This window comes from Salmo salar, chromosome ssa13 (genome assembly GCF_905237065.1).
Source record: "Salmo salar chromosome ssa13, Ssal_v3.1, whole genome shotgun sequence".
Classification (NCBI taxonomy): Eukaryota; Metazoa; Chordata; class Actinopteri; order Salmoniformes; family Salmonidae; genus Salmo; species Salmo salar.
The window spans coordinates 72,800,849-72,826,572 of record NC_059454.1 but is presented as its reverse complement, the minus strand read 5'-3'; the positions used below and the strand labels follow the sequence as shown (position 1 = coordinate 72,826,572).

The following is a 25,724-nucleotide window of genomic DNA, read 5'->3' as shown; positions in this document are numbered from 1 at the left end:
GCCATATGCAGCTATATAAGTTCTTCCTCTTGCTCATATTCCATGATGTGGCATGGGTCACGTTTCCCATTGACCTCTATGAGTGCAGCACTCTCGTCTGTGCAGTATAACATGATACTAATGTTTCTGTTTCAAAATAGCTCGGTATACGGTATAACCGCCCAAGCCTAGTGCTATGTTACTGGTGATTCAGTACCACAGTGCCTTACAGAAAGTATTCATACCTCTTGACTTATTCCACATTTTGTTGTGTTACAGTCTGAATTCAAAATTGATTAAATAGATGTTTTTCTCACCAATCTACACACAATACCCCATAATGGCAAAGTGAAAACATGTTTTTAGAATTTTTTGCAAATGTTTTGGAAATGCAATACAGAAATATCTAATTTACGTAAGTATTCACACCCGCTGAGTCAACACGTTATAATCCCCTTTGGGAGCGATTACAGCTGTGAGTCTTTCTGGGTAAGTCTCTTAAGAGCTTTGCACACCTGGATTGTACAATATTTGCACATTATTCTTTTTAAAATTCTTCAAGCTCTGTCAAGTTGGTTGTTAATCATTGCTAGACAGTCATTTTCAAGTCTTGCCTTAGATTTTCAATTTGATTTTAAATCAAAACTATAACTAAGCCACTCAGGAACATTCAATGTCATCTTGGTAAGTGACTCCAGTGTATTAAAATAAACTGAAGGGAGGCCTTGATTTTTTTGGTTATTGTCCTGCTGAAAGGTGAATTCATCTCCCAGTGTCTGGTGGAAAGAAGACTGAACCAGGTTTTCCTCTAGTATTTTGCCTGTGCTTAGCTCCATTCCGTTTCTTTTTTATCCTGAAAAACTCCCCAGTCCTTAGCGATTACAAGCAAACTCATAACATGATGCAGCCACATCAATGCTTGAAAATATGGAGAGTGGTACTCAGTAATATGTTGTATTGGATTTTCCCCAAACATAACACTTTGTATTCAGGGCAAAAAGTGAATTCCTTTACCACATTTTTTGCAGTATTACTTAAGTGACTTGTTGCAAACAGGATGCATGTTTTGGAATATTTTTATTCTGTACATGCTTTCTTCTTTTCACTCTGTCAATTAGGTTAGTATTGTTGAGTAACTACAATGTTGTTAATCCATCTTCATCTCCTATCACAGCCATTAAACTCTGTAACTGTTTTAATGTCACAATTGGCCTCATGGTGAAATCCCTGTTTCCTTCCTCTCCAGCAACTGAGAGGAAGCACTCCTGTATCTTTGTGGTGACTGAGTGTATTTGATACACCATCCAACGTGTAATTAATGACTTCACCAAGCAATATTCAATTTCTACTTCTTTTTTTTTAACCTATCTACCAATAGGTGCCCTTCTTTGTGAGGCATTGGAAAACCTCCCTGGTCTTAGTGGTTGAATCTGTGTTTGAAATTCACAGCTCGACTGAGGGACCTTACAGATAATGTATGTGTATATCAAGGCACAAGGCGATACCCAAATGCAGACACAGGAGACAGATGGATGGAGTCTTACAATGTGTATTAACCCAGAGGGGTAGGCAAGAGAATGGTCGTGGACAGGCAAAAAGGTCAAAACCAGATCAGAGTCCAGGAGGTACAGAGTGGCAGACAGGCTCGTGGTCAAGGCAGGCAAAATGGTCAGGCAGGCGGGTACGAAGTCCAGAAACAGGCAAGGGTCAAAACCGGGAGGACTAGAAAAAGGAGAATGCAAAAAGCAGGAGAACGGGAAAACCGCTGGTTGACTTGGAAACATACAAGACGAACTGGCACAGACAGGAAACACAGGGATAAATACACTGGGGAAAACAAGCGACACCTGGAGGGGGTGGAGACAATAATGAGGACAGGTGAAACTGACCAGGGTGTGACAGTGTGGGGTACAGAGATGACTGATGTCGTCATTCAAAAATTATGTTAAACACTATCATTGCACACAGAGTGAGTCCATGCAACTTATTATCTGACTTAAGCAAATTTTTACTCCTGAACTTATTTAGGCTTGACATATCAAAGAGTTGAATACGTATTGACTCAAGACATTTCAGCTTTTTGTTTTTACTTAATTTGTAAGAATGTCTAAAAACATAGTTCCTCTTTGACATTATGGGGTATTTTGTGTAGGCCAGTGACACAAAATCTCAATGTAATACATTTTAAATTCAGCCTGTAGGACAACAAAGTGTGGAAAAAGTAAAGGGTGTGAATACTTTCTGAAAGCACTGTACATAGAGTTCTAGACTGGCTTACGTTAGCCTGACGTGTTATATAGCAGGGTTTCTTACATTACACAACCCTTAGAGAAACTACCAGATAATAGGATAGTCCCTGTAATTATCTAATTGTTGCAAAAGTATGTATTGTGAACAAAAATATAAACGCAACATGCAACAATTTCATTGATTTTACTGAGTTGCAGTTCATATGAGGAAATTAGTCAATTGAAATAAATTCATTAGGCCCTAATCTATACATTTCACACAACTGGGAATGCAGATATGCATCTGTTGGTCAAAGATACCTTTCAAAAAAATGGGCATCACAATGGGCCTCAGGATCGGTATTTTGTGGATCGGTATTCAAATTGCACAAAAATGGGGGGCACACAATGCAAATAGTCTGGGTAGCCATTTGATTACCTGTTCAGGAGTCTTATGGCTTGGGGGTAAAAACTGTTGAGAAGCCTTTTTGTCCTAGACTTGGCACTCCGGTACCGCTTGCCATGCGGTAGTAGAGAGAACAGTCTATGACTGGGGTGGCTGGGGTCTTTGACAATTTTTAGGGCCTTCCTCTGACACCGCCTGGTGTAGAGGTCCTGGATGGCAGGCAGCTTAGCCCCAGTGATGTACTGGGCCGTACGCACTACCCTCTGTAGTGCCTTGCGGTCGGAGGCCGAGCAATTGCCGTACCAGGCAGTGATGCAACCAGTCAGGATGCTCAAGATGTTGCAGCTGTAGAACCTTTTGAGGATCTCAGGACCCATGCCAAATCTTTTTAGTTTCCTGAGGGGGAATAGGCTTTGTCATGCCCTCTTCACGACTGCCTTGGTGCATTTGGACCATTCTAGTTTGTTGGTGATGTGGACACCAAGGAACTTGAAGCTCTCAACCTGCTCCACTACAGCCCCATCAATGAGAATGGGGGCGAATCGGTCCTCCTTTTCCTGTAGTCCACAATCATCTCCTTAGTCTTGGTTATGTTGAGGGATAGGTTGTTTTTCTGGCACCACCCGGCCAGGTCTCTGACCTCCTCCCTATAGGCTGTCTTGTCGTTGTCGGTGATCAGGCCCACCACTGTTGTGTCATCTGCAAACTTAATGATGGTGTTGGAGTCGTGCCCGGCCATGCAGTCGTGGGTGAACAGGGAGTACAGGAGGGGACTGAGCACGCACCCCTGAAGGGCTCCAGTGTTGAGGATCAGCGTGGAAGATGTGTTCTTACCTACCCTCACCACCTGGGGGCGGCCCGTCAGGAAGTCCAGGATCCAGTTGCAGAGGGAGGTGTTTAGTCCCAGGATCCTTAGCTTAGTGATGAGCTTTGAGGGTACTATGGTGTTGAACACTGAGCTGTAGTCAATGAATAGCATTCTCACATAAGTCTTCCTTTTGTCCAGGTGGGAAAGGTCAGTGTGGAGTGCAATAGAGATTGCATCATCTGTGGATCTGTTTGGGCGGTATGCAAATTGGAGTGGGTCTAGGGTTTCTGGGATAATGGAGTTGATTTGAGCCATTACAAGCCTTTCAAAGCACTTCATGGCTACGGATGTGAGTGCTACGGGTTTGTAGTAATTTTGGCAGGTTGCCTTTGTGGTCTTGGGCACAGGGACTATGGTGGTCTGCTTGAAACATATTGGTATTACAGACTCAATCAGGGACATGTTGAAAATGTCAGTGAAGACACCTGCCAGTTGGTCAGCACATGCCTGGAGCACACGTCCTGGTAATCCGTCTAGCCCCGCAGCCTTGTGTATGTTGACCTGTTTACATCGGCTACGGAGAGCGTGATCACAGAGTCGTCCGGAACAGCTGATGCTCTCATGCATACATCAGTGTTTCTTGCCTCGATGCGAGCATAGTGATTTAGCTCGTATGGTAGGCTCGTGTCAGGCTGCTCGCGGCTGTGCTTCCCTTTGTAGTCTTTAATAGTTTGCAAGCCCTGCCACATAAGACGAGCGTCGGAGCCGGTGTAGTATGATTCAATCTTAGCTCTGTATTGACGCTTTGCCTGTTTGATGGTTCGTCGCAGGGCATAGCAGGATTTCTTGTAAGCTTCCGGGTTAGAGTCCTGCACCTTGAAAGCGGCAGCTCTGCCCTTTAGCTCAGTGCGAATGTTACCTGTAATCCATGGCTTCTGGTTGGGGTATGTACGTACAGTCACTGTGGGGACGACGTCTTGGCAAAAGAGAAATGCTCACTAACAGGGATGTAAACAAATTTGTAAACAAATAGGTTTTTTGTGCGAATGGAACATTTCTGGGATCTTTTATTTCAGCTCATGGAACATGAAACTACACTTTACATGTTGCGTTCATATTTTTGTTCAGTGCAATTGGAGTACAATACAACTGGTTAACACTGCACACCCAGTATTCTGTAACCACCTATGTTATTTTAAGTTAGATAAATGTTTTTCCCTTTTGTGAACAATGTATTTTCCCTGCATCAATGTCTAGGGTCTATATAAAGTTCTGTGAAAGTTGATGACCCTAATTGTCTGTACTGTGTGTGGTCTCCCTCCAGCCCAGGCTGTATGTACAGGTAAGGAGCCGTGCTCTGGGTTCAGTGCTGACCTCTGAGAGTGTCCAGGATGACTTGTCCCTGGCCAGAGTGTCCCTGTCCCCGGCCTGCTCTCTGGACACCCAGCGCTGGCTCTTCACCGGAGGGCTGCTCTGTTGCAAGGTGTGTGCGTGTGGTCAAGTTTTGTCAACCTTTAAGCAAAACTAACATGGGAATATTCTGGGAAATATGCAAATAAAAGTGAAATCATTCATCTACAATATGGATTGACTGTTTCCTCCAAGCTGAGGTCTGCAGCCAGCCAGTGATCACTCCACAGTTTGTCATGGTGTCTCCCAACTGTACATTAGCTGCTGCTAATTATAGTAATTAAGTGGGTGGTTACATTTGTCATATTTTACACATGTACAAGCGCATGTGTGAATTGGAAATAATTTTTTGTTTGCCTAACCAACTCCCTCTGAGAGTGGGGTCAGAGCCAGGGATCAGCCATTATTGACGGTGACCCTGGAGCAATTCAGGTTAAGTGCCTTGCTCAAGAGCACATAGACAGATTTTTCACCTAGTCTGCTCTGGGATTTGAACCTGTCCACTGTACAGTATTTGTGTGATATTGACCTGTTGTGTGTTGCCTGTAGGCTAGTAAGGCGTGTCTGTCAGTGATCGGAGGGAAGGCCACAGTGGGGGCCAGAGTGGCCCTGTGGGCAGAGCATGGACGCACACACCAGAGATGGAGCCTGAACCACAACGGAACCATCTCTTCCCATCTCAATCACAAACTAGTACTGGACTTCAGAGGTGAGACAATAGAGATCCACTATAATTTATGGTCGTTGATAAACACTGACATAGTGGAGATCAGGTTTCTGTTGTGTACTATTGCTGAACTCAACTACCGTATGCTATACATAGTGGAGGATCTATTTTGAGATCATAACAACCATTTTCAGTGAGTTGTCTCAGAAAAGAGCTAGATATCATATTGTATAGAATTAGTTATTGGGGGAACCATCATGAAATGCTGTTTGCTTTCCAGTTCTTCTGCAAACACAAATCTTTAGAAAAAAAACATGGACATAACTTATTTTCAGTTGTCTATTAGACACAGTAAAAGAAAGATTGTCCCCTAAAAGGAACAATTTGTGTCATGTCTTTCAGGTAGAACAAGTTTCGAGAGGGACCACCTGGTTGTCAATGAATTCACTGCTGATCAGGCCACACAGTTCTGGGACATGGAGTTGGTCTAGAAGAAAACTCCTGCCAAAGCCATGAGGCATCCCAGTGCAGTATGGGAGATGTTTGTTGTGGTGTTTGTTTCTATCCTGGCAGAGCACTTCTCCCAGCCATCTGGCCCACGTGTCCATGACAAACGAGCAAGAAGCATCGCGTTCATTTCCTGTGTCTTTTTTTGCTTGATCTCAGGACCCAGAAACCATTGCAGCGGCGCTGACACACAGAGTAGCGATACAGAATCCAATCGTCTTTCTCTACTTGAACATGTCAGTGTGGCACTTAAGTCTAAAGCTAATGTGTCGACAGTTAAGAACTGACAGGGGAATTTAAAGCCAAAACTACAGGATCAAGGCAGTTGAGCAATCACATAAAGGTTATGATAACTACCACTACTACACCATTGAAATAGAATGGAAGTCAGCCAGCCAGTCTTTAACTTAATGGGCTTACTGCTCTGTCTGAGGCAATATAATGTAGCTTCTTAGCTTCTATTTCTGATATCTTTTCTCAAGCACATTTGCACTACCAAGATTTTCACGTGAAATGCGGCCAACATCTTGTTTTTTTTCTCGATGATGTCAAGGAATTTGCTCCTGTAAGCTACCCTCGTCCTTAAAATATCATGTCACCACTAACTGCCACTAGCCCAAGCTAAAATAGTCACCGGCCCTCTACAAATGTGTTCAGCAGGAGTGTTTTAAAAGAGCGTCTGGTTATTTCACTGGAGCAAAAGGTGCAGAACCTTAATATATGTATGATATTCAGGAATAGATGTAATCAAATATTTCTAAAATAATTGATGTCCATAAAGATAGGATGACAGTGTACAGTTGAGGCAAGCTGATGATTAATAATGAAGATGTTTATGTTTTTAAATCTGTGAATAACATTAAAGGTTAATGTCATATCTGTTCACTGGCTGTGGGTTGTTATTCAAAGGTTCTGAGAACTACAGCTGATTGGGAGTAAGCGATTGACAGGTAATTGCATTCAGTACATTTTCACAGGATACACTCAGAAGAAATGCAAGATTTTCGAAGTCATTAAATGATCTTAATTCATGATCAACTGTGCCCTTGCTGCATACATCTTTTGTGCCCTTTTTTTGAGTCACACATTCCAAGCATGAAAAATGATTTCTGTAAATGTTTGTCTGCAGTGGCAGTGCATGGTATACACACAGGCTATTCATGTTTCTGATGGAGACCGATCGTTTGCCAGTGTGAGTCAGTAGTCCAGTTTGCCTGGATGACTAACGCTAACTTCCACAGTAGTCACAATACAGTACAGACGTTTGCCTGGGCTGATCCAACTGTGTACCTCTGTTCTCCTCACATGGGACACTACTGAACAATAGCAGGCCTTGTAATGGAAAAATACTGTCACTGTATATCAGACCAACCATGTGCCATCTAACTGAAAGGTTTGTTTATTTAATAAATTGTGTACACACAGGCACATTTATCATGATCAATTTTGAGACGTGGCACCAGTTGAAATGTCACATTATTAGATTTACAGTAATATCTGATCTGTAAGCCTGGAGATTCAATTGTCATTTGTAATGTGTGATAACATCATGTTCTCAAATATCTAACTCCCACACACTTGTTTTTTCGTGACTGACAAAAACAGAGCCTTCATGCAAGATTTGGTTCTGGGTCGCCAAGATTACACACACATAAACACATGTACCAGTAATTAAACAATGTTTAAATAAATGAAGTACACGCTCCAGAGTGCCAGGGCAAGGTAGACTGTCAACTGCTAGAATTGGCTGAGTGCTGGGTTTGCACTCCTCTAGCTCCATCTACTGACAAGATCTGTTTCTGGCCTACTTCACACTGGTTGAACAATTTTTTTAAGGAACATGATATAACACCCATTCACTAAAAGGTCAATCAGCTATTGAAACAATAACAATCCCTTTTCCCTGCCGCTGTTTTGGTAAAAAGCTCAGGGATGGGGCTGGAGAAATGTAATCACTTAAATTCATAGACAGAGCTATGGATGCTAGGACATCCAAATTATAGTTTTAACCATGTTCTGGAGGCTATGCAGTGTTATACATTGTTTACAAACATTTGAATTGATAAATAGTATATTTTGGGGTTCTGATGGGGTACAAGAGTTAAACTAAGCATTTATACATTATGTTCAAGAATCAATGGGTACATATCAATTTATAAATCAAAGAAATTATGTAGCAGCTGCTGATTGACCCTTTAAACTATGGCACGTTTTCAAAAAAGAATTCAAACAAAATAACGTGCACAAAAGACTTCCAAATCCATACTCCTTTATAAAATAATTTTTACTTGGAAAATTACAATAAAATACAAAGTACTTTTTACAAACTCTTCTCCAAACTACCTTCTTGAAAAATAAAATAATGCATTAGCAGAATAAGCCTACCATCTCCAAATTAATCTGCAAGGTGGTCATTAAAATGTGGATACAGAAGTCATCACATTGTAAATGCCTTCATTTTAGTGGCCCATTCAACATACTGGCATCCCTGCAAATAATCATGTCTTATCAAGAGACTGACAGTACTATGAAATAATAAGACTGAAAATTGTAATTGTTATAAATTGGTAATAACTACTGACATCGTGGGAGTTACCTTTTTGCATCCCAAATTTGACAGCATTTCTTTCAGAAATGGCAAACCACTGAGTGTGCCCCAGTTACCAAATGTGTGCAATTGTTTTAGATTGTCAGCGAGAGAAAAAATATATTTTATGTAATAAATATAATTGGTTACTATTTAAGTATTATAGTCACTCCCAAATAACATCACATTTTCAGTGTACACGCTAACCTGATAAAATAATTTCCTAATTTCACTCAAGTAAAACATGACATAAAACAATATCTGAGAAATACAAGCGCTTCCTTGGGTTACTAGGGACAATAGCTCAAGACACACCATTTTAGACAGGAAAACAATGGGTGTTCATTTTACAAATGAACCCTAACTTAAATAACTACTAAGTCAACATCTTTAAGAGATAAATTACAAAACATAAGGACCTAGTAATTTAAATGAACTCTTCATTCAGTGAATGTGATGTTCATACCAATAACAGCACATACAGTACTTGTAATGTTGAAACATTATCCAATGTTAAACTTAGATTTAGGCACTGAGTGTGTTTGATTTTCTCAAAAGTGTGTCCCGGATGGACGGAGTTGACACTTCATTTAGAAATTGGCAGTGCCGATTGTCAACTTTATCTTTCACTGTTGCTGTGACAAAGATCCTGACAGCTAGCATTGAGTAACAAGTGTCAATGGCACAATATGAAACTGTACTCACAATAAAGCCAATCCTACTTGAACCATTCAACACTAACCATAGGTGAATTCACCTATTACTTCATAAATAGCCCATCATTGTTTTGCATTAAAATAGTTTACGCGAAAAGTTACATTTTGGAGACAGAAAACGGTATTTCCCAAATCAAAGAAAATAAAAGGACAGACATCTAACCTACCTGACTGCACTACTTCGGGAGAGTGCTGTACTAGAGTCAAAGATTTGTATAACTAAACCAAGATAGACCATAGTCTGTCGTTTCCAATGGGAACAAATGAGTCATAGTGGGAAGAACAAGCAAGGAGGTAGGCAGCCAAGCACAAGCTAGCGAGATCCTATTAGCCCGTTCTAGCAAACATCTGCATATTTATTTTAGGGAACGCATACTCTGAAGTGCACGTGTGCAATAACTTCATTCGCCTTTGCACTCCTAAACAATGCCATTTTTTACAACTATGGCAAAGATTAAAGTCTACAAAACATAGTCCACTGTTCATAACAGATTCTAGATTTGGGAACAGAAAATTGTATTGAGATCAAATGTTTCATTGATGAGAAAATATGCAGAATGTCAGCCAAAATCTATCTTGTTGCATGTTCTCCCACTGCCGGCCACTCGGCTTCCTCTCACTACCATATTGGGTAGTGAGTGGAAACGCCAACTGGATGCTTCACAGTTATACATCCAGTGAAATATCTGTCTCATTGTTCTATCTGTGGTAGGGTGCTTTGATTTTGTATTTGGCTGTTAATCCATTCAAAACAAAATAGGCTAAACTAAACTACATATTCATGAATCCTTTGAGGGAGAAACTTAATTCAATATATCATCATAACAAGTATGGTGGTCCTTAATTTAACCAAATATGTCTGGTCCTTAAAATGGTGTCTATTGCAGTCATCGGAGGATAGACTGACTGGTGGTCGTGCAACTCGCTGACTAAAAGCTAAGCAGGGCCGGGTTCAAATCAATTCAAATTCAGGAAGTTTGTTGAGAGTTCAATTCGTGAACCAGAAGTGTCCTCATTGAAAACGATAATTTTTCCAAATCACAAAACGAGATTCAACAAAATGCCTTAAGTGAATTGGGCCTGACCCGGATGCTAAGTGCAGTGTGTGTTAGGTCATCATGGAGGAGCTCATCATGGGGGAGCTCTGCAGGACTGAGTTCTGCTCAAAACACACTCTCTTCAGTGGTGGTGCTCCAGAACACTCCTCTTCCTCCTGTGTGGGGAAATACAGCCAGGTTTGTTTGAATCCATGTTTTATCAGTTTAATGTATGCTGTTCTGAGTATATTGTTGGACAACCTAGGAGTCTGATGTGGTGTATTAAACAGTCTTGAAAGTAAATCAGTTGAGTGACAAAGCTGTGGTGTCAAAGTGGAATGATCATTGAGATGTTAGATGTGCTTTACCTGAGCAGTGAGGGGCAACAGGTCCTCTTTAATCAGCAATGGAGGTTCGTCAGCCAATTCACTTGGCAATGACGAATCTGAAAACCAAAAATGAATATTTACTTAACCTCTAAATAATCTGAAGATATTTGATCTTATTGAAATCAGAAAAATTGAATAAGTGTGCACATTTGCATGTGCGTATCTGTCGGTCTGTCCGCCTATCTCACCCTCCATGATCTCCTGGCCCAGAGTGGGGGGCTGGGAGTCGTCTCTGCGGAAGTCACACAGATTCTTCGGGCTAAGAGGTTCACTGAGCTGGGGGCTGGAGTTACTGCTGCTGTCCACTTTGGGCTGGTACGCATCAGACAAGGAGCTCTGGTTACTGTTCTCATCTGGGGAGGAAGAGAGTACAGGAAATAAGAGGAAATGGAGAAAGCTCAAGGCCAGGATATGGTGAGGTCATATGTCACTCAAAACGGTTTTACATCCTTACCATGAAAATCCAGAAGACTTGAGTGTGGGTTTTCTGAGGCTGGATCCGTGGAGAAGCGATTCAGCTCCCTGACTGCCCCAACCGGGACTGCCTTACTCTTCTCCTTCTACAAGAAGAGAAATGAAATTCAGACACTGCATTTTTAGGTAGCAACACATTAAAAACTGACATAGCTAGCTTATTAAATAAGAAAATAACTTGCTTCCTTTGTATCCACCACTGGCACCCATTTGAATATCCTCAAAGATGTGTCCCCGACAGTCACCCATTTCTTCTCCCTGTAGAAAACAATGTGATTGCGCTCCATTACATTCAAATGGTGCAAGGGTCAAGTGCACCTGTTTAAATTTCCCTTCCATAGAGTGAGATGCTATTAGTGAAAGCTGCTACAAATGAGCGATGCTACACCTCACTGGCTATGGTTGGCTAGCATCTTATTGATTACTACATGACTGTCACTGCATACTTGTTTCCTAGTCCGTCTGTCCATTCATATTAGAAAGCTAGCTAACTAGGTTTACTCAAGTCCTACTTTTGGGTCCGGCTCTTGATGAAAAGCCACTTGTCTTGAGGGAGAAAGCTTCACAGTGATTCTCATTGGCTGTGCTCTCGGTCTTTCACTGTCATTTCGTCTCAAACCACGCCTCCCTGTCGCTGAACTTTGTATATGCAATCTTTTACGATCTTTCACACAAATAAACAGTGTTGTGCTTACCATCTTCTGACCCTCTCAATGACCGCCATGACCTTCTTCATGTCATCTTTAGCACGGCTTCGTGTCTCAGCGCGAACCGAGCGTCCAGACATGTTTGTGCTTGGTTTTAGTTTGATTTGCCTCCGACAGACTGTTAAGCCACAGACAGAAGGGGTAACCCAGACACGTCATAGTGGCTATAAAGCTGAAGCATCCGTTTAAAACGTTTTCTCACCACCAAATATGGTAGTGAGAGGAAGTCCAGTCACGGGTAGTGGGAAAGTATGGAACTAGGTGAAACTGAGCCGGCATTCTGCTAATTTTCTCATCGATGAAACATCTGATCTCAAAACATTTTTATGTTCCAAAAACTACAATCTGTTACGAATACAGTGAACTAAGTTGTAGACTTGACACTTGCGTTGTTTAGGAGTGCAAGGTCGTGTTGAGTTTGTGCACTTCAGTAAATATGCAAATATAAGCTACAACGCGCCAATAGGATCACGCTAGCTAGTGCTTGGCTTTGCCCACCTCCTTGCCAATTCTGCCCACAATGCTTAATTTGCTCTCACCGAAAACGACACAGATGAACTATCTTGGGTTAGTTATAAGTACTTTGGTTTAGCTTTTAAGCTCTCCGTCCTGCCCATTGACTCTCGCGAGCTTTCGGGATCCATTCACTTCATGTTCTCATAGAACGCCCTTCCTAAATTTGCATGTGTTACGTGAAGTTACCAGCTGGGGTCACTTGTTACATTGTAGTTACACTGTGTCTTCCCTGAGCTTTATTATTAGTTTAGGAACCGTAGACAGACAAGACACACCAGCAGGATTCTGGTCCTATTATCAAATTAAATTGTATTTGTCACATGCGCCAAATACCGTGAAATACTTACTTACTAGCCCTGAACTAGCAATGCAGCTAAGAAAAATAAGAGTTAATAAAATATTTAATAAATGAAAGTAATTTTTTTTTTTTTAAAGAGCAACAATAAAATAACAATAATGAGGCTATATACAGGGGTTTCCAGTACCGAGTAAATGAGCGGGGTACATGTAGGTAGAACATTTTTGTTTTATTTTTTAAAGGTACAAAGACCACCAGAATCAAAGCAAATTCTCCTATAGTAGTATTACTGGTCCAAATAGAGGTAACAAATAGTATTCCTGATTTTTGGAGGCAGGCAGAGCATTCAGAAAACAAAACAGAGCCATATTTCTGTAGAAACACATGATTTATTAAAACCAGCATGCAAATGCCACATCCCTGACAGGAGTCAAATTGCAGGCCATTCTGTGAAGAGGCAGTGTGTGAGAGAAAGGGAGGGAGAGAGATAGAAAGAGGTATCTACACAGCCAGCCCGGGGGGGGGTCTTTAGTCCTTGGGTGCCGTGAGCACAGAGTCTAGCGTGCTCTGCGCCTCCTGTATCTGCTGCTGCAGCCTTTGTTTCATACCCTCATTCTGGGCGTTCTTCAGCATGGCCTGCATGTCCTGGATGGCTGCACGGTAGCCCGGCGCATTGTGGAACACACGTACCGCCCGGTCCCCACTGCACACCAGGTAGCGGCTGTTAATGTCAAACCTCAGCTCGGTGATCTCCTCGCTGTGGACTCCGTGGAACTCCTCCTCCAGCTGACCAGTGGATGTGCTGTACATGGCCACGCTGCAGCCGTTGGAGATAGCCACCACGCGGGCGTCTGGCGACAGGGCCACCCGGCTGCCTTCCGACGACTGGCAAGGCACCGACTTCAGGAGGTAAGGGTCTTGTTGCTTCTTATACTCCACATCTGTGTCCCACAGCCGCCAAGTGCCGTCCTTGGAGACGGTGGCCATTCTGGTGGAAATCGGAGACAGTTTCAAATATCAATGGGGAATGTAATCATAATGTCATTCATGGAAATCAACCATTGATGTTTCGATAGGATCCCACACAATGCATGCCTTACCTGCGTGAGTCGTTAGAGAAGGCAAAGGAGTGGACCCCTGCTGAATGGCCCTTCAGGTCGAAGGCGCGGGTCACCTCTTTGAAGTCGCCACCCTTCCCGAAGCACACCTCCCATACTTTCACGTCAGGAGTGAAGCCACAGGAAGCCACAAACCTGAAGACAGAACCATCCAAAATGTATTTACCTGAGAGCACTATTACATTAGCTGTACCCCCCCACACACCCACTTAGGGGACTGTACTGACCTTCCACAGGGTGAAATGGCAGCGTAGGAGTTGGTCATCTGGTTGGTGATGATAGAGGCCAGTACCTCTCCTTTCAGGTCCCAGATGAGGATGTTGGTGTCGGTGGAGGCACTCATGATGAACTTGCCTGGAACACAGAAAACAAAAAAAGGGAGAGATGAGAATTTAGACAACAACAAGGGTCACTTCCATAACTTCTAACATTCATAACTTAAAAATAATTGCATATCACGCAGTCACGTCTTCCTGCCTTTTAATCATTCAGCCTGAATACATTTAGCCATCATACCTGTCTCTGCGATGCCGATATTGATGACATTGGCCTTGTGTTTCTGTGGGAAGTCTTCAGGGGCAGCTTTGAAAGTGAAGCTCCCATCATCCTTCTTGGTCATCTTGAAGATGCGAATGGTATCTCCGTTAGCCAGCCAAGCAATGAAGGCCCTTCATACCAAGACAGAGCAAGTATAGAAAGACAAGAGGCTCTATCCACCTATCTATATATACAGTTGAAGTCGGAAGTTTACATACACTTAGGTTGGAGTCATTAAAACTCGTTTTTCAACCACTCCACAAATTTCTTGTTAACAAACTATAGTTTTGGCAAGTCGTTTAGGACATCTACTATGTGCATGACACAAGTGATTTTTCCAACAATTGTTTACTGACATTATTTCACTGTATCAGAAGTTTACATACACTAATTTGACTGTGCATTTAAACAGCTTGGGAAAAGCTTCTGATAGGCTAAATGACATAATTTCAGTCAATTGGAGGTGTACCTGTGGATGTATTTCAAAGTCTACCTTCAAACTCAGTGCCTCTTTGCTTGACATCATGGGAAAATCAAAAGAAATCAGCCAAGACCTCCACAAGTCTGGTTCGTCCTTGGGAGCAACGCCTGAAGGTACCACGTTCATCTGTACATACAATAGTACGCAAGTATAAACACCATGAGACCACACAGCAGTCATACCGCTCAGGAAGGAGACGCATTCTGTCTCCTAGAGATGAACGTACTTCAGTGCGAAAAGTGCAAATCAATCCCAGAACAACAGCAAAGGACCTTATGAAGATGCTGGAGAAAACAGGTACAAAAGTATCTATATCCACAGTAAAACAAGTCCTATATCGACATAACCTGAAAGGCTGCTCAGCAAGGAAGACGCCACTGCTCCAAAACCACCATAAAAAAGCCAGACTACGGTTTGCAACGGCACATGGGAACAAAGATCGTACTTTTTGGAGAAATGTCCCCTGGTCTGATGAAACAAAAATATAACTGTTTGGCCATAATAACCATCGTTATGTTTGGAGGGAAAAGGGGGAGGCTTGCATGCCGAAGAACCCCCATCCCAATCGTGAAGCACGGGGGTGGCAGCATCATGTTGTGGGGGTGCTTTGCTGCAGGAGGGACTAGTGCACTTCACAAAATAGATGGCATCATGAGAGAGGACAATTATGTGGATATATTGAAGCAACAGCTCAAGACATCAGTCAGGAAGTTAAAGCTTGGTCGCAAATGGGTCTTCCAAATGGACAATGACCCCAAGCATACTTCCAAAGTTGTGGCAAAATGGCTTAAGGACAACAAAGTCAAGGTATTAGAGTGGCCATCAGAACAAGGCAGAACTGAAAAAGCACGTGCAAGCAAAGAGGCCTACATACCTGACTCAGTTACACCAGCTCTGTCAGGAGGAATGGGCCAAAATTCACCCAACTTATTGTGGAAGGCTACACAAAATGTTTGACCCAGGTTAAACAATTTAAAGGCAATGCTACCAAATACTAATTGAGTGTATGTAAACTTCTAAACCACTGGGAATGTGATGAAAGAAATAAAAGCTGAAATAAGTCATTCTCTCTACTATTATTCTGACATTTCACATTCTTAAAATAAAGTGGTGATCCTAACTGACCTAAGACAGGGAATTTTTACTCAGATTAAATGTAAGGAATTGTGAAAAACTGAGTTTAAATGTATATGGCTAAGGTGTATGTAAACTTCCGACTTCAACTGTACCCTTTGTTATGGACAGGAGAGTGTGTGTACACACACACACACACACACATCTATATATCTATATACCTTGAATTAGGGCTGAAACGGACCAGTGTGGCGTGGTCCAGCTCTACATTGGCCCTCAGACATTTGTGGTCTCTGTCCAGGAATTCCTTGGTGCTCCATATCCTAACAGTGCGGTCGTCAGCACAGGTGGCTAGGTACTTTCCGTTGCTGCTGAAGTCCAGGGACGTCACATTTCCACTGTGACTCTGGGGAGAGAGAGAGACGAGTGAGCCAAGCAATGATCACACATCCGATAATTCTGCAACGTCGTCACACACCACTGTCATTACATTATATTCTGTGAGCCTTGTTGGATGAGCACTACACAAGACTGTGGCCTGTGGGATGGTTTTTAGAATTGATTAGATAGGCAGAGTATGCCTAAATATGGCAAATATAAAGTTCACAGTATGTAACGCGTGGCCCACCTTCAAGGATGATGCTAGGAGAGGGTGGCTGAAGGTGTGCTGCTGGGCTTTCTCCTTGCGAGGACGCTGTTGTTGTTTCTGTTTCTTGGCAGTGGGAGCCTTCAGTGCATTTCTCTCTGCTGCAGGGGATGAATTGGCATCACATTACACAAGACGTTCAAGCAGACACCTTCTAGTACCTTCCATAGAGGCTAACCAAGATACACTACATGACCAAAAGTATGTGGACACCTGCTCGTCGAACATATCATTCCAAAATCATGGGCCTTCATTTGGAGTTGGTCCCCCTTTTGATGCTATAACAGCCTCCACTCTTCTGGGACAGATTTCCACTAGATGTTGGAACATTGCTGCGGGGACTTTCTTCCATTCAGCCACAAGAGCATTAGTGAGGTCGGGCACTGATGTTGGGCGATTAGGCCTGGCTCACAGTCGGTGTTCCAATTCATCCCAAAGGTGTTTGATGGGGTTCAGGTCTGGACTCAAGGCCAGTCAAGTTCTTCCACACCGATCTCGACAAACCATTTCTGTATGTACCTCACTTTGTGCAGCATTGTCATGCTGATAAAGGAAAGGGCCTTCCCCAAACTGTTGCCACAAAGTTCAAAGCACAGAGTCATCTAGAATGTCATTGTATGCTGTAGGGATAAGATTTCCATTCACTGGAACTAAGGGGCATTGTCCAAACCATGAAAAACAGCCCCAGACCATTGTTCCTCCTTCACCAAACTTTACAGTTGGCACTACGCATTCGGGCAGGTAGCGTTCTCCTGGCATCCGCCAAACCCAGATCCGTCCATCGGACTGCTAGATGGTTAAGCGTGATTCATCACTCCAGAGAACGCGTTTCCACTGCTGAAGAGTCCAATGGTGGTGAGATTTACACCAGTCCAGCCGACGCTTGGCATTGCGCATGATGAATTTAGGCTTGTGTGCAGCTGCTGAAATAGCCAAATCCACTAATTTGAAGGTGTGTCCACATACTTTTTTATTTATAGTGTAGGTAGCCTATACCTTGTTTCTCATTATCAAAATGTTCAGGTTGATTTCTCCTCTCGGAACAGTAAGATGTTGATTCATAAAACATACAATTCTGTAACAATAATACAATGTTTGTCACCATTTCATTCAAACTTTCCCTCCAGCAACAAGTTTATGGCTGGCTACATTTAAACTTTTTGGACCTGGAGCCAATACTTTTAAATGAGTAAATATATTGTTACTATCGTAAAGGGCTTATATTACAGTGTGTGTAAGTTGCACCTGTTTGACACATTCACAGCTAGATAAATTAATAGAATAGCAATCCATCGCAACAAGAAGACATAATATGCAAACAAGTTAAGAGAGCAACTTACCAACTGAGTCTTCTTCATTCTGCTCTAGTTGTTCACTTATTTCTCCTTTCTGCTTTCCCACTGCGACGGCGACCAAAAGTATTAGCATTCCTATTAATAAGGTCAAGACAAAAAGAGCCGCAAACTCCATCTTCGCCGAGTTTGTGCCACGTTAGCACTAGCTATTCTAACAGCGCAGCAGCTAGAAAACTCCTTTGACACAAGAGGCAGTTTAGCTACTTGCTGCAGCTTTGCTCAGCTAGCAATATCGTTGTATTTAAATAGTAACAATACTGTTGTTGTCGTTATTAATAACTGTATGATAACGACTAATCTAACTTGCTTTACACATGCATAAAAAATCTGTTACTTTAGTCAGCAGCAGAGAACTTTGAGTTCTAACGTAAACCTTTTTTTCAGCAGGCCGTAAAGTATATTGCCCACTTGCGGAAACGTGGGTGTCGTGGATATATTCATGTACATAGCTAATGATAATACATTCTATTTAAAAAAAAAATACGTTAAATTAGTTTTGTAGCAATGGCTTTGTACGCGAAAGCTGCCGAGATTCTCGAGAAAGTGGAGCGGAAGCAGGCTACTGTAAAGACTTTGGTTTACGATAGTAAATTTCAGGTAAATTACTAGTTTACTGAGTAGCGTTAGCTATTATTAGCTAGCTAACTCCTTGCTTTGTCAACATTTACCATGTAGCTAACCCGTACACATCACATAGGCAATAACTTGCCGGTCATGCCTAGAAGCTAAAAATCCTGTGTGTAAAAATACTAACAGTAGTGTGTTAATATTGTTATAATGTTCTCACCTCACCAGAATATCAAGCAGCTTTTTGCCCTGGTGTGTGAGACACAGAAGTTTTCATCCATCCTTCAAGAGATCATTGAGTCCACCAAGCTCCTCAAACAGACCAAGATAAAAATTAATCTGGCCAAGGTAATGTGAAACACATGGATACAATTCTCTTCCCCATCATGCCTTTTTGAACAAAGTCCATTCAGTCCCTCCAACAGAGTATTTCAAGCCTGGTTCTGGGAACCCAAAGGTCATAATAAAGCCTGCACACCCTGTGGTTCAGATTCCCAGGACCAGGAATGAAGAACACTACTCCAACACTTTGGCTGGTAGCTTACCTCTTGTTTGGTCCTGTCCACAATACGCAGGTTCTGGTGTATGACCTGGTCATCGGTAAGGGGCTGAAGTGTGGCGGGGCCTGGAAGGCACTGATGATGAAGCACCGCTCTAGACTGCAGGCTGCCCTGGCCCGCATGAAGATCAAGCAGAAGGTCAGCCGCAACCAGGACCTGCTCTCCTCCAGTCTCCAGCACCCTGAAGGTTATATTGATTGATCCCTATTACTCCTGTTAGAAAACAAGAGGCAGCTTATGGTAGAGAATTGAATATTAAATTCTCTAGCAACAGCTCTGGTGGATATTCCTGCAGTCAGCATGCCAATTGCCCGCTTCCTCAAAACTTGAGACATCTGTTGCATTGTGTTGTGACAAAACTGCATATTTTAGAGTGGCATTTTATTGTCCCCAGCACAAGATGCACCTTTATAATGATCATGCAATTTAATCAGCTTCTTGATATGCTGGATGGATTCTTGGCAAAGGAGAAATGCTCACTAACAGGGATGGAAACAAATTTGTGCACAAAATATGGGAGAAATAAGCTTTTGTTCGTGTGGAAATCTTTTATTTCAGCTCATGAAATGTGGGACCAACACTTTACATGTTGCGTTTATTTTTGTTAAGTGTAGCTTCAGCGTGCTGGTGTGTAACCATGGCAAAGTTGTTTTGACTTTGAATAGCTTTGTTAGGGACCGTCAATAATTGTTTCATGTTGCACACCTTTTTAGTTCTCATTAAAGGATTTTAATATTTGAATATGAATTTCTACAATTTATAGTTGGAGGTAATACACATTTGGAGCTATTAGAATTAACATATTGTCCCATGTACATTGTGTATTTTACCGATGGCCGCCTAACTAGCCCCATAGGGATTTCCAAGTCAACCCAAATTTACCACAGGTCATCTGCAGCTGCACCCAGAATTTATGATTACTTGTGTGCTGCCAGCTGTGGGCAGTATTGAAACAAACACAACCTTCATTTACGTTGTGATGCAGTCAACCACAAATCTCATAAAACTCGGTTTTGGACGAGACTGAATTAATGAGCAAAATTATACTTTTTACACTTTGTAGTCAATTTTGACAGAATAAATGTTTGAGTCATATTGATGCCATGCCACAGGCTGTTTTCTAAACTAGAAGTTGTTTTTTTAGGGGTAGTTGCTTTAAATGTTACTCTCCTTTTTGTTAAAGAATAGACATTTTCTCCTTCCCCAGGCGATCAGCTCCCAAGGTATGTGCGTGTGAACACGTTAAAGACCACGGTGGAGGACGCCATCGATTACTTCAAGAGAGAGGGCTTCTCCTACTTGGGACAAGCCTACAGGTCAGTCAGGGACAGGCCTTTGTTTCTTCCTTCCCTGTTTATTCTATTGACTGAGGTTGACATGAGGTAAATGGAATGCGTGTTTCTGATGTCCAGGCTCGATGACCTGAATCTGAAGGGGAAATCCTTTGTGGGTGACCTGCACCTTTCAGACCTGCTGGTTTTCTCTCCAAAGACAGACTTCCATGACCACAATCTGTACAAGGCTGGCCACATCATTCTACAAGACAAGGTGAGGATTTTCAATGCGTCCGCCCATCCTTGAGGTCATCACTGACCTGTGCATGATTGGATGAGATTACCTTGTCAGATCTATTCTGATAGATATTAATCTCAGAATAATTTGAAGGTATTCTAAAAGGGCCTATGGATTTGCCTGTGTACTACTGTTTACCTTATATCCCAACAGGCCAGCTGTCTCCCTGCGTACCTCCTGAACCCTCCTACAGGCAGCCACGTCCTGGACGCTTGTGCAGCACCAGGGAACAAAACCAGCCACCTCGCTGCCATCATGAAAAACAAAGGGTAAAACTTGATTGAAATAAAAATAGAGGTCCCAGACCCAGGTTAAGCCTACTCCTGGACTAAATACCATGTACAAAAATGAAGGACACTTTCTCTTTCCATGACAGAGACTGACCAGGTCAATCCACGTGAAAACTATGATCCCTTATTGATGTCACTTGTTAAATCCGGAGAGGAAACAGTTTAAATGATATTTTTTTAGCCAATTGAGACATGGATTGTGTGTGCCATTGAGGGTGAATGGGCAAGACAAAAGATGTAAGTGCCTTTGAACAGGATATAGTGCCAGGCGCACCAGTTTGTGTCAAGAATTGCAACACTGCTGGGTTTTTCACACTTAAGTTTCCCGTGTGTATCAAGAATGGTCCACCACCCAAAGGACATTCAGCCAACTTGACAACTGTGGGAAGCATTGGAGTCAACATGGGCCAGCATCTCTGTGGAACGCTTGACACCTTGTGGAGTCCATGCCTGATGAATTGAGGCTGTTCTGAAGGCGGGGGGGTTGCAACTCAATATTAGGAAGGTGTTCTTAATGTTTTGTACACTGTACTTTTTATGGTTCTGGGAAACTATTGTCTAGTAGGAATAGGGTATTAACAATTTTGTGATGTTAATCCTGAAAAAAAGAGTAGGTTACAAAAGGATGGCTATTTTGATGAAATTTCAAAGCACATTGTAGAGGTTACTTGCCTCACCTTATACCTTTGACCCAAACCTCTTTTCTCTGGCCCATGTTGAAGGAGGCTGTTTGCCTTCGACCTGGATGCCAAGCGTCTCTCCACCATGTCCACTCTCCTGCTCCGCGCCGGAGTCACATGTCAGCAGCTGGCCAATCAGGACTTCCTAAAGGTGGACCCGGACGGGCCGCAGTATAAAGATGTGGAGTACATCCTACTGGACCCGTCGTGCAGCGGATCAGGTAACAACACAACCGGTCTCCCTGGTGTCGTCAAAACAAAATATAGATGTTTAGACGCTTGTTTATTACTCCAGAAAGATGTACCTCAATGACCCAGAAGGACTCAAGTCAAAGTATCTGTATGACCTCTAAAACAAGTACCTTCTTTGTACTCTCAATGTCATTGTTGATTCAAAATAATGTGTGTTTCTCTCTCAGGGATGGTGTGTCTGCGGGACGAGGCCTCGCCCTCCCAAAAGGAGCAGGACAAGCGTCGTCTGCAGGCCCTGGCAGCGTTCCAGCTGCACTGTCTCAACCATGCCCTGCGCTTCCCCCGTCTGCAACGCCTGGTGTACTCCACTTGCTCCATCCATACCGAGGAGAATGAGCAAGTGGTGGCCGCCTGCCTGCTGCAGAACCCAGGTTTCAGGTAGGGAACAGAAATGTATATTAAAGCTGCAAGTAGCTTTGCTGGGTTTCAGCTGTGTGCCCACTGTGCCACCATCAGGACAAGGATTGCCCTAGGATGAGCTATTTCTGTACTGTTTACCAAATATCAGAACTCAAAATCCAACACATTAATGTATTTTACTATTTTTTTATGATGTTGACTATTTTAAAACGTATTCCTCTACAGAACCGCTGGACTGATAGGCACCAAATTTGGTATATACAGTTGTGGCCAAAAGTTTTGAGAATGACACAAATATTAATTTTCAGTCTGCTGCCTCAGTTTGTATGATGGCAATTTGCATATACTCCAGAATGTTATGAAGAGTGATCAGATGAATTGCAATTAATTGCAAAGTCCCTCTTTGCCATGCAAATGAACTGAATCCCCCAAACATTTCCATTGCATTTCAGCCCTGCCACAAAATGACCAGCTGACATCATGTCAGTGATTCTCTCGTTAACGCAGGTGTGAGTGTTGACAAGGCTGGAGATCACTTGGTCATGCTGATTGAGTGAGAATAACAGACTGGAAGCTTCAAAAGGAGGGTGGTGCTTGGAATCATTGTTCTTCCTCTGTCAACCATGGTGACCTGCAAGGAAACACGTCATCATTTCTTTGCACAAAAAGGGCTTCACAGGCAAGGATATTGCTGCCAGTAAGATTGCACCTAAATCAACCATTTATCGGATTATAAAGAACTTCAAGGAGAGCGGTTCAATTGTTGTGAAGAAGGCTTCAAGGAGCCCAAGAAAGTCCAGCAAGCGCCAGGACCGTCTCCTAAAGTTGATTCAGCTGCGGGATCGGGGCACCACCAGTACAGAGCTTGCTCAGGAATGGCAGCAGGCAAGTGTGAGTGCATCTGCATGCACAGTGAGGCGAAGACTTTGCTGCCCTTCTTGACACCAGGCCATCCTCAAAGAAGACACTTCTCTCCAGGAAAAACATCAGGGACAGACTGATATTCTGCAAAAGGTACAGGGATTGGACTGCTGAGGACTGGGGTAAAGGCATTTTCTCTGATGAATCCCTTTTCCGATTGTTTGGGGCATCCGGAGAAGACAAGGTGAGCGCTACCATCAGTCCTGTGTCATGACAACAGTAAAGCATCCCGAGACCATTCATGTGTGGGGTTGCTTCTCAGCCAAGGGAGTGAGCTCACTCACAATTTTGCCTAAGAACACAGCCATGAATAAAGAATGGTACCAACACATCCTCCGAGAGCAACTACTCCCAACCATCCAGGAACAGTTTGGTGACGAACAATGCCTTTTCCAGCATGATGGAGCACCTTGCCATAAGGCAAAAGTGATAACTAAGTGGCTCGGGGAACAAAACATCGATATTTTGGGTCCATGGCCAGGAAACTATCCAGACCTTAATCCCATTGAGAACTTGTGATCAATCCTCAAGAGGCAGGTGGACAAACAAAAACCCACAAATTCTGACAAACTCCAAGCATTGATTATACAAAAATGGGCTGCCGTCAGTCAGGATGTGGCCCAGAAGTGAATTGACAGCATGCCAGGGCAGATTGCAGAGGTCTTGAAAAAGAAGGGTCAACACTGCAAATATTGACTCTGCATCAACTGAATGTAATTGTCAATAAAAGCCTTTGACACTTATGAAATGCTTGTAGTTATACTTCAGTATTCCATAGTAACATCTGACAAAAATATCTAAAGACCCGAAGCAGCAAACTTTGTAAATTAATATTTGTGTCATTCTCAAACCTTTTGGCCACGACTGTACTATCTATAGATGCACATCTTCAAACACAATTTTCCAAGACTCTCGCTCAAACAATTTGGCCGCTATCAGCTTGCATTAATTATTTTTCTCTTGTCCACAGCACCACCATGCGACCAAACTGAACCATATTTTACAGATTAGCTAGACGCATATCCTTGAGCATGTGTACCAAATTTAATCACGGAGTCAAACCGATCAAGAGATAAAAACATGCCTGGTATAGCGCCACCGTGTGGTCGATTTGAATGTGCTTAGATATGTCGAGTCTTGACAGTATTTGGTACATGTGTACCAAATTTTGTTGCAAATGAATATCGGTCCCAGAGGAGTAGCGTTTCAAGTGTTAACAAAATAAAAAATGGTGGAAAACCCATCATGGGACTTCATGGGTCGTTGAAGCACATTTGTTCCTTGTGAGGAGAGGAATCTATGTACTGGATTTCAGGACTCTAGGTCACACTGGGTGAGGGGTGTGACTTTTCACTTGCTTGTTATAGTGCCACCATCTGGTCAATATGCACAGTAATGGATGAGAGGGTGTGGCCCCTTACCGTCACGCATTGTTGCAACCTAGGCCTTACCATCTCACAAGAATTAGCATTCTCACAAATTGGCAGAAAATAATCAACGCCAACAAATACATTAGGGTTTCACCAGCTTTGCTGCTTAACCCCTAGTGATCTATCATGGAACCGACTAAGTATGTGACCTGTGTTTATGATCATAAGAACAGTATAGCATTGTGGAAACTGACGTAAACTTATGAGACACTGGCTGTTTCTGCAGGCTGGTTCCACTGCTCCAGCAGTGGCCCGAGCGTGGCCTGGCTCCCCTCACAAAGTGTCTCCGAGCCAGCACCACCAAAACCCTCACCCATGGCTTCTTTGTGGCCCTGCTGGAGCGACACACAGCACAGAGGCTAGAAGAGCAAGCCTCCGAAACACTGTGAGTAGCAGTTATACATTCAATGGAAGCAAGGCAACTTAGAGAAAGTCTAGATTATACCGTTGCTGTGTGAAGTTAACCAACAGAAATGCAACATTGTTAATGCTTGTCTTCACTGTTGTAGCAATCCGATCGCTGAGATGAGTCCTTCTACCAGTAAGGACATACATGAGGCCGATATCACAGAAGGTGGAGATGAGGTTCAGGAGCCGATTAGCACCACCAAGGATATGGACATGGCTGAGGAAGCCAACCCCACTGAGGAAAATACAGAAACCTCAGGAATGAAGAAGAGGAAGAAAAAGAAAGATGGAGATAAAGAGGCTCTGGAGCACAAAACCACTGAGGAACAGACAAATACCTCAGGAAGAGCAAAGAAAAAAAAGAATGCTAAAGTGGAATGAGACTGACCTTTCAAAGGAACACTGGCTTTGGGTGCCTTGGCGGTCATTTAGACGAGCTATATTTTTGCCCTAACTCCAGTCGACATCGAAGCTAGGCTGTGCCACGTTTGGAAAGCTTAGTCTTGGTGACAATGACTGGGTACCTATAATCCAGCATTGTGACAATCTAGACATGGCATTTTTCTACCCAGTCAAGTTCTGAATCTTATAACACACCTTTGTATTTGTCCGTTACTGCCATTTGCCAGAGTCGGGCAGTCACTTGTACCCTTGACCATATGTGTATTCCTCAAATAAACACACACATCCAATCTTGTTTTTTTTGATCGGTTCAAAATGTAGAGATGTTCAGACAGACCAGTC

The 25,724-nt window shown here is 42.8% G+C and overlaps 4 protein-coding genes across 5 annotated transcripts in view; 2 read left to right on the top strand and 2 right to left on the bottom strand.

The window, feature by feature from the left end:
- LOC106567691 (uncharacterized) overlaps window positions 1–6,888 on the top strand; it is a 76,216-nt gene extending 69,328 nt beyond the window's left edge. For both annotated transcript variants that reach the window (XM_014137279.2, XM_045693528.1), the window contains exons 20-22: window positions 4,746–4,904; window positions 5,381–5,540; window positions 5,901–6,888. In XM_014137279.2, coding sequence (XP_013992754.2) covers window positions 4,746–4,904; window positions 5,381–5,540; window positions 5,901–5,989 — 408 coding nt within the window. In that variant the 3' untranslated portion in view covers window positions 5,990–6,888. The remainder of the gene's footprint in view (window positions 1–4,745; window positions 4,905–5,380; window positions 5,541–5,900) is intronic.
- Window positions 6,889–8,271: 1,383 nt separating this feature from the next.
- Window positions 8,272–12,086, bottom strand: LOC106567692 (B-cell CLL/lymphoma 7 protein family member B-A). The gene is made up of 6 exons (XM_014137280.2): window positions 11,904–12,086; window positions 11,391–11,466; window positions 11,189–11,294; window positions 10,923–11,087; window positions 10,714–10,790; window positions 8,272–10,521 (listed from the first exon to the last, which is right to left on the bottom strand). Exons 1-6 carry the CDS (start codon window positions 11,993–11,995, stop codon window positions 10,417–10,419), a joined length of 621 nt encoding a protein of 206 aa, XP_013992755.1. The 5' UTR covers window positions 11,996–12,086; the 3' UTR covers window positions 8,272–10,416.
- Window positions 12,087–12,939: 853 nt separating this feature from the next.
- Window positions 12,940–18,215, bottom strand: LOC106567694 (transducin beta-like protein 2). The gene is made up of 7 exons (XM_014137284.2): window positions 17,926–18,215; window positions 16,568–16,686; window positions 16,161–16,345; window positions 14,364–14,515; window positions 14,075–14,201; window positions 13,830–13,982; window positions 12,940–13,717 (listed from the first exon to the last, which is right to left on the bottom strand). Exons 1-7 carry the CDS (start codon window positions 18,053–18,055, stop codon window positions 13,258–13,260), a joined length of 1,326 nt encoding a protein of 441 aa, XP_013992759.1. The 5' UTR covers window positions 18,056–18,215; the 3' UTR covers window positions 12,940–13,257.
- Window positions 18,216–18,398: 183 nt separating this feature from the next.
- On the top strand, window positions 18,399–25,672 carry nsun5 (NOP2/Sun RNA methyltransferase 5). Its single transcript, NM_001139799.1, has 10 exons — window positions 18,399–18,537; window positions 18,736–18,855; window positions 19,083–19,254; window positions 20,275–20,383; window positions 20,480–20,615; window positions 20,793–20,908; window positions 21,652–21,830; window positions 22,029–22,239; window positions 24,799–24,957; window positions 25,082–25,672. Exons 1-10 carry the CDS (start codon window positions 18,445–18,447, stop codon window positions 25,359–25,361), a joined length of 1,575 nt encoding a protein of 524 aa, NP_001133271.1. The 5' UTR covers window positions 18,399–18,444; the 3' UTR covers window positions 25,362–25,672.
- Window positions 25,673–25,724: the final 52 nt, after the last annotated feature.

Excerpts from the sequence above, each read along its gene's own strand:
- LOC106567692 (XM_014137280.2), bottom strand. The coding sequence starts at position 11,995 with ATGTCTGGACGCTCGGTTCGCGCTGAGACACGAAGCCGTGCTAAAGAT. Across the intron at positions 11,295-11,390 it reads CAGTGGTGGATACAAAGGAA|AAGGAGAAGAGTAAGGCAGT; the intron begins GCAAGTTATTTT and ends CTCTTCTTGTAG. Across the intron at positions 10,522-10,713 it reads TGTTGCCCCTCACTGCTCAG|GAGGAAGAGGAGTGTTCTGG; the intron begins GTAAAGCACATC and ends TTCCCCACACAG.
- LOC106567694 (XM_014137284.2), bottom strand. The coding sequence starts at position 18,055 with ATGGAGTTTGCGGCTCTTTTTGTCTTGACCTTATTAATAGGAATGCTA. Across the intron at positions 16,346-16,567 it reads TCCTAGCATCATCCTTGAAG|AGTCACAGTGGAAATGTGAC; the intron begins GTGGGCCACGCG and ends CTCTCTCCCCAG. Across the intron at positions 14,202-14,363 it reads TATCGGCATCGCAGAGACAG|GCAAGTTCATCATGAGTGCC; the intron begins GTATGATGGCTA and ends TCTGTGTTCCAG.
- nsun5 (NM_001139799.1), top strand. The coding sequence starts at position 18,445 with ATGGCTTTGTACGCGAAAGCTGCCGAGATTCTCGAGAAAGTGGAGCGG. Across the intron at positions 19,255-20,274 it reads CAGTCTCCAGCACCCTGAAG|GCGATCAGCTCCCAAGGTAT; the intron begins GTTATATTGATT and ends CTCCTTCCCCAG. Across the intron at positions 20,909-21,651 it reads GCCATCATGAAAAACAAAGG|GAGGCTGTTTGCCTTCGACC; the intron begins GTAAAACTTGAT and ends CCCATGTTGAAG.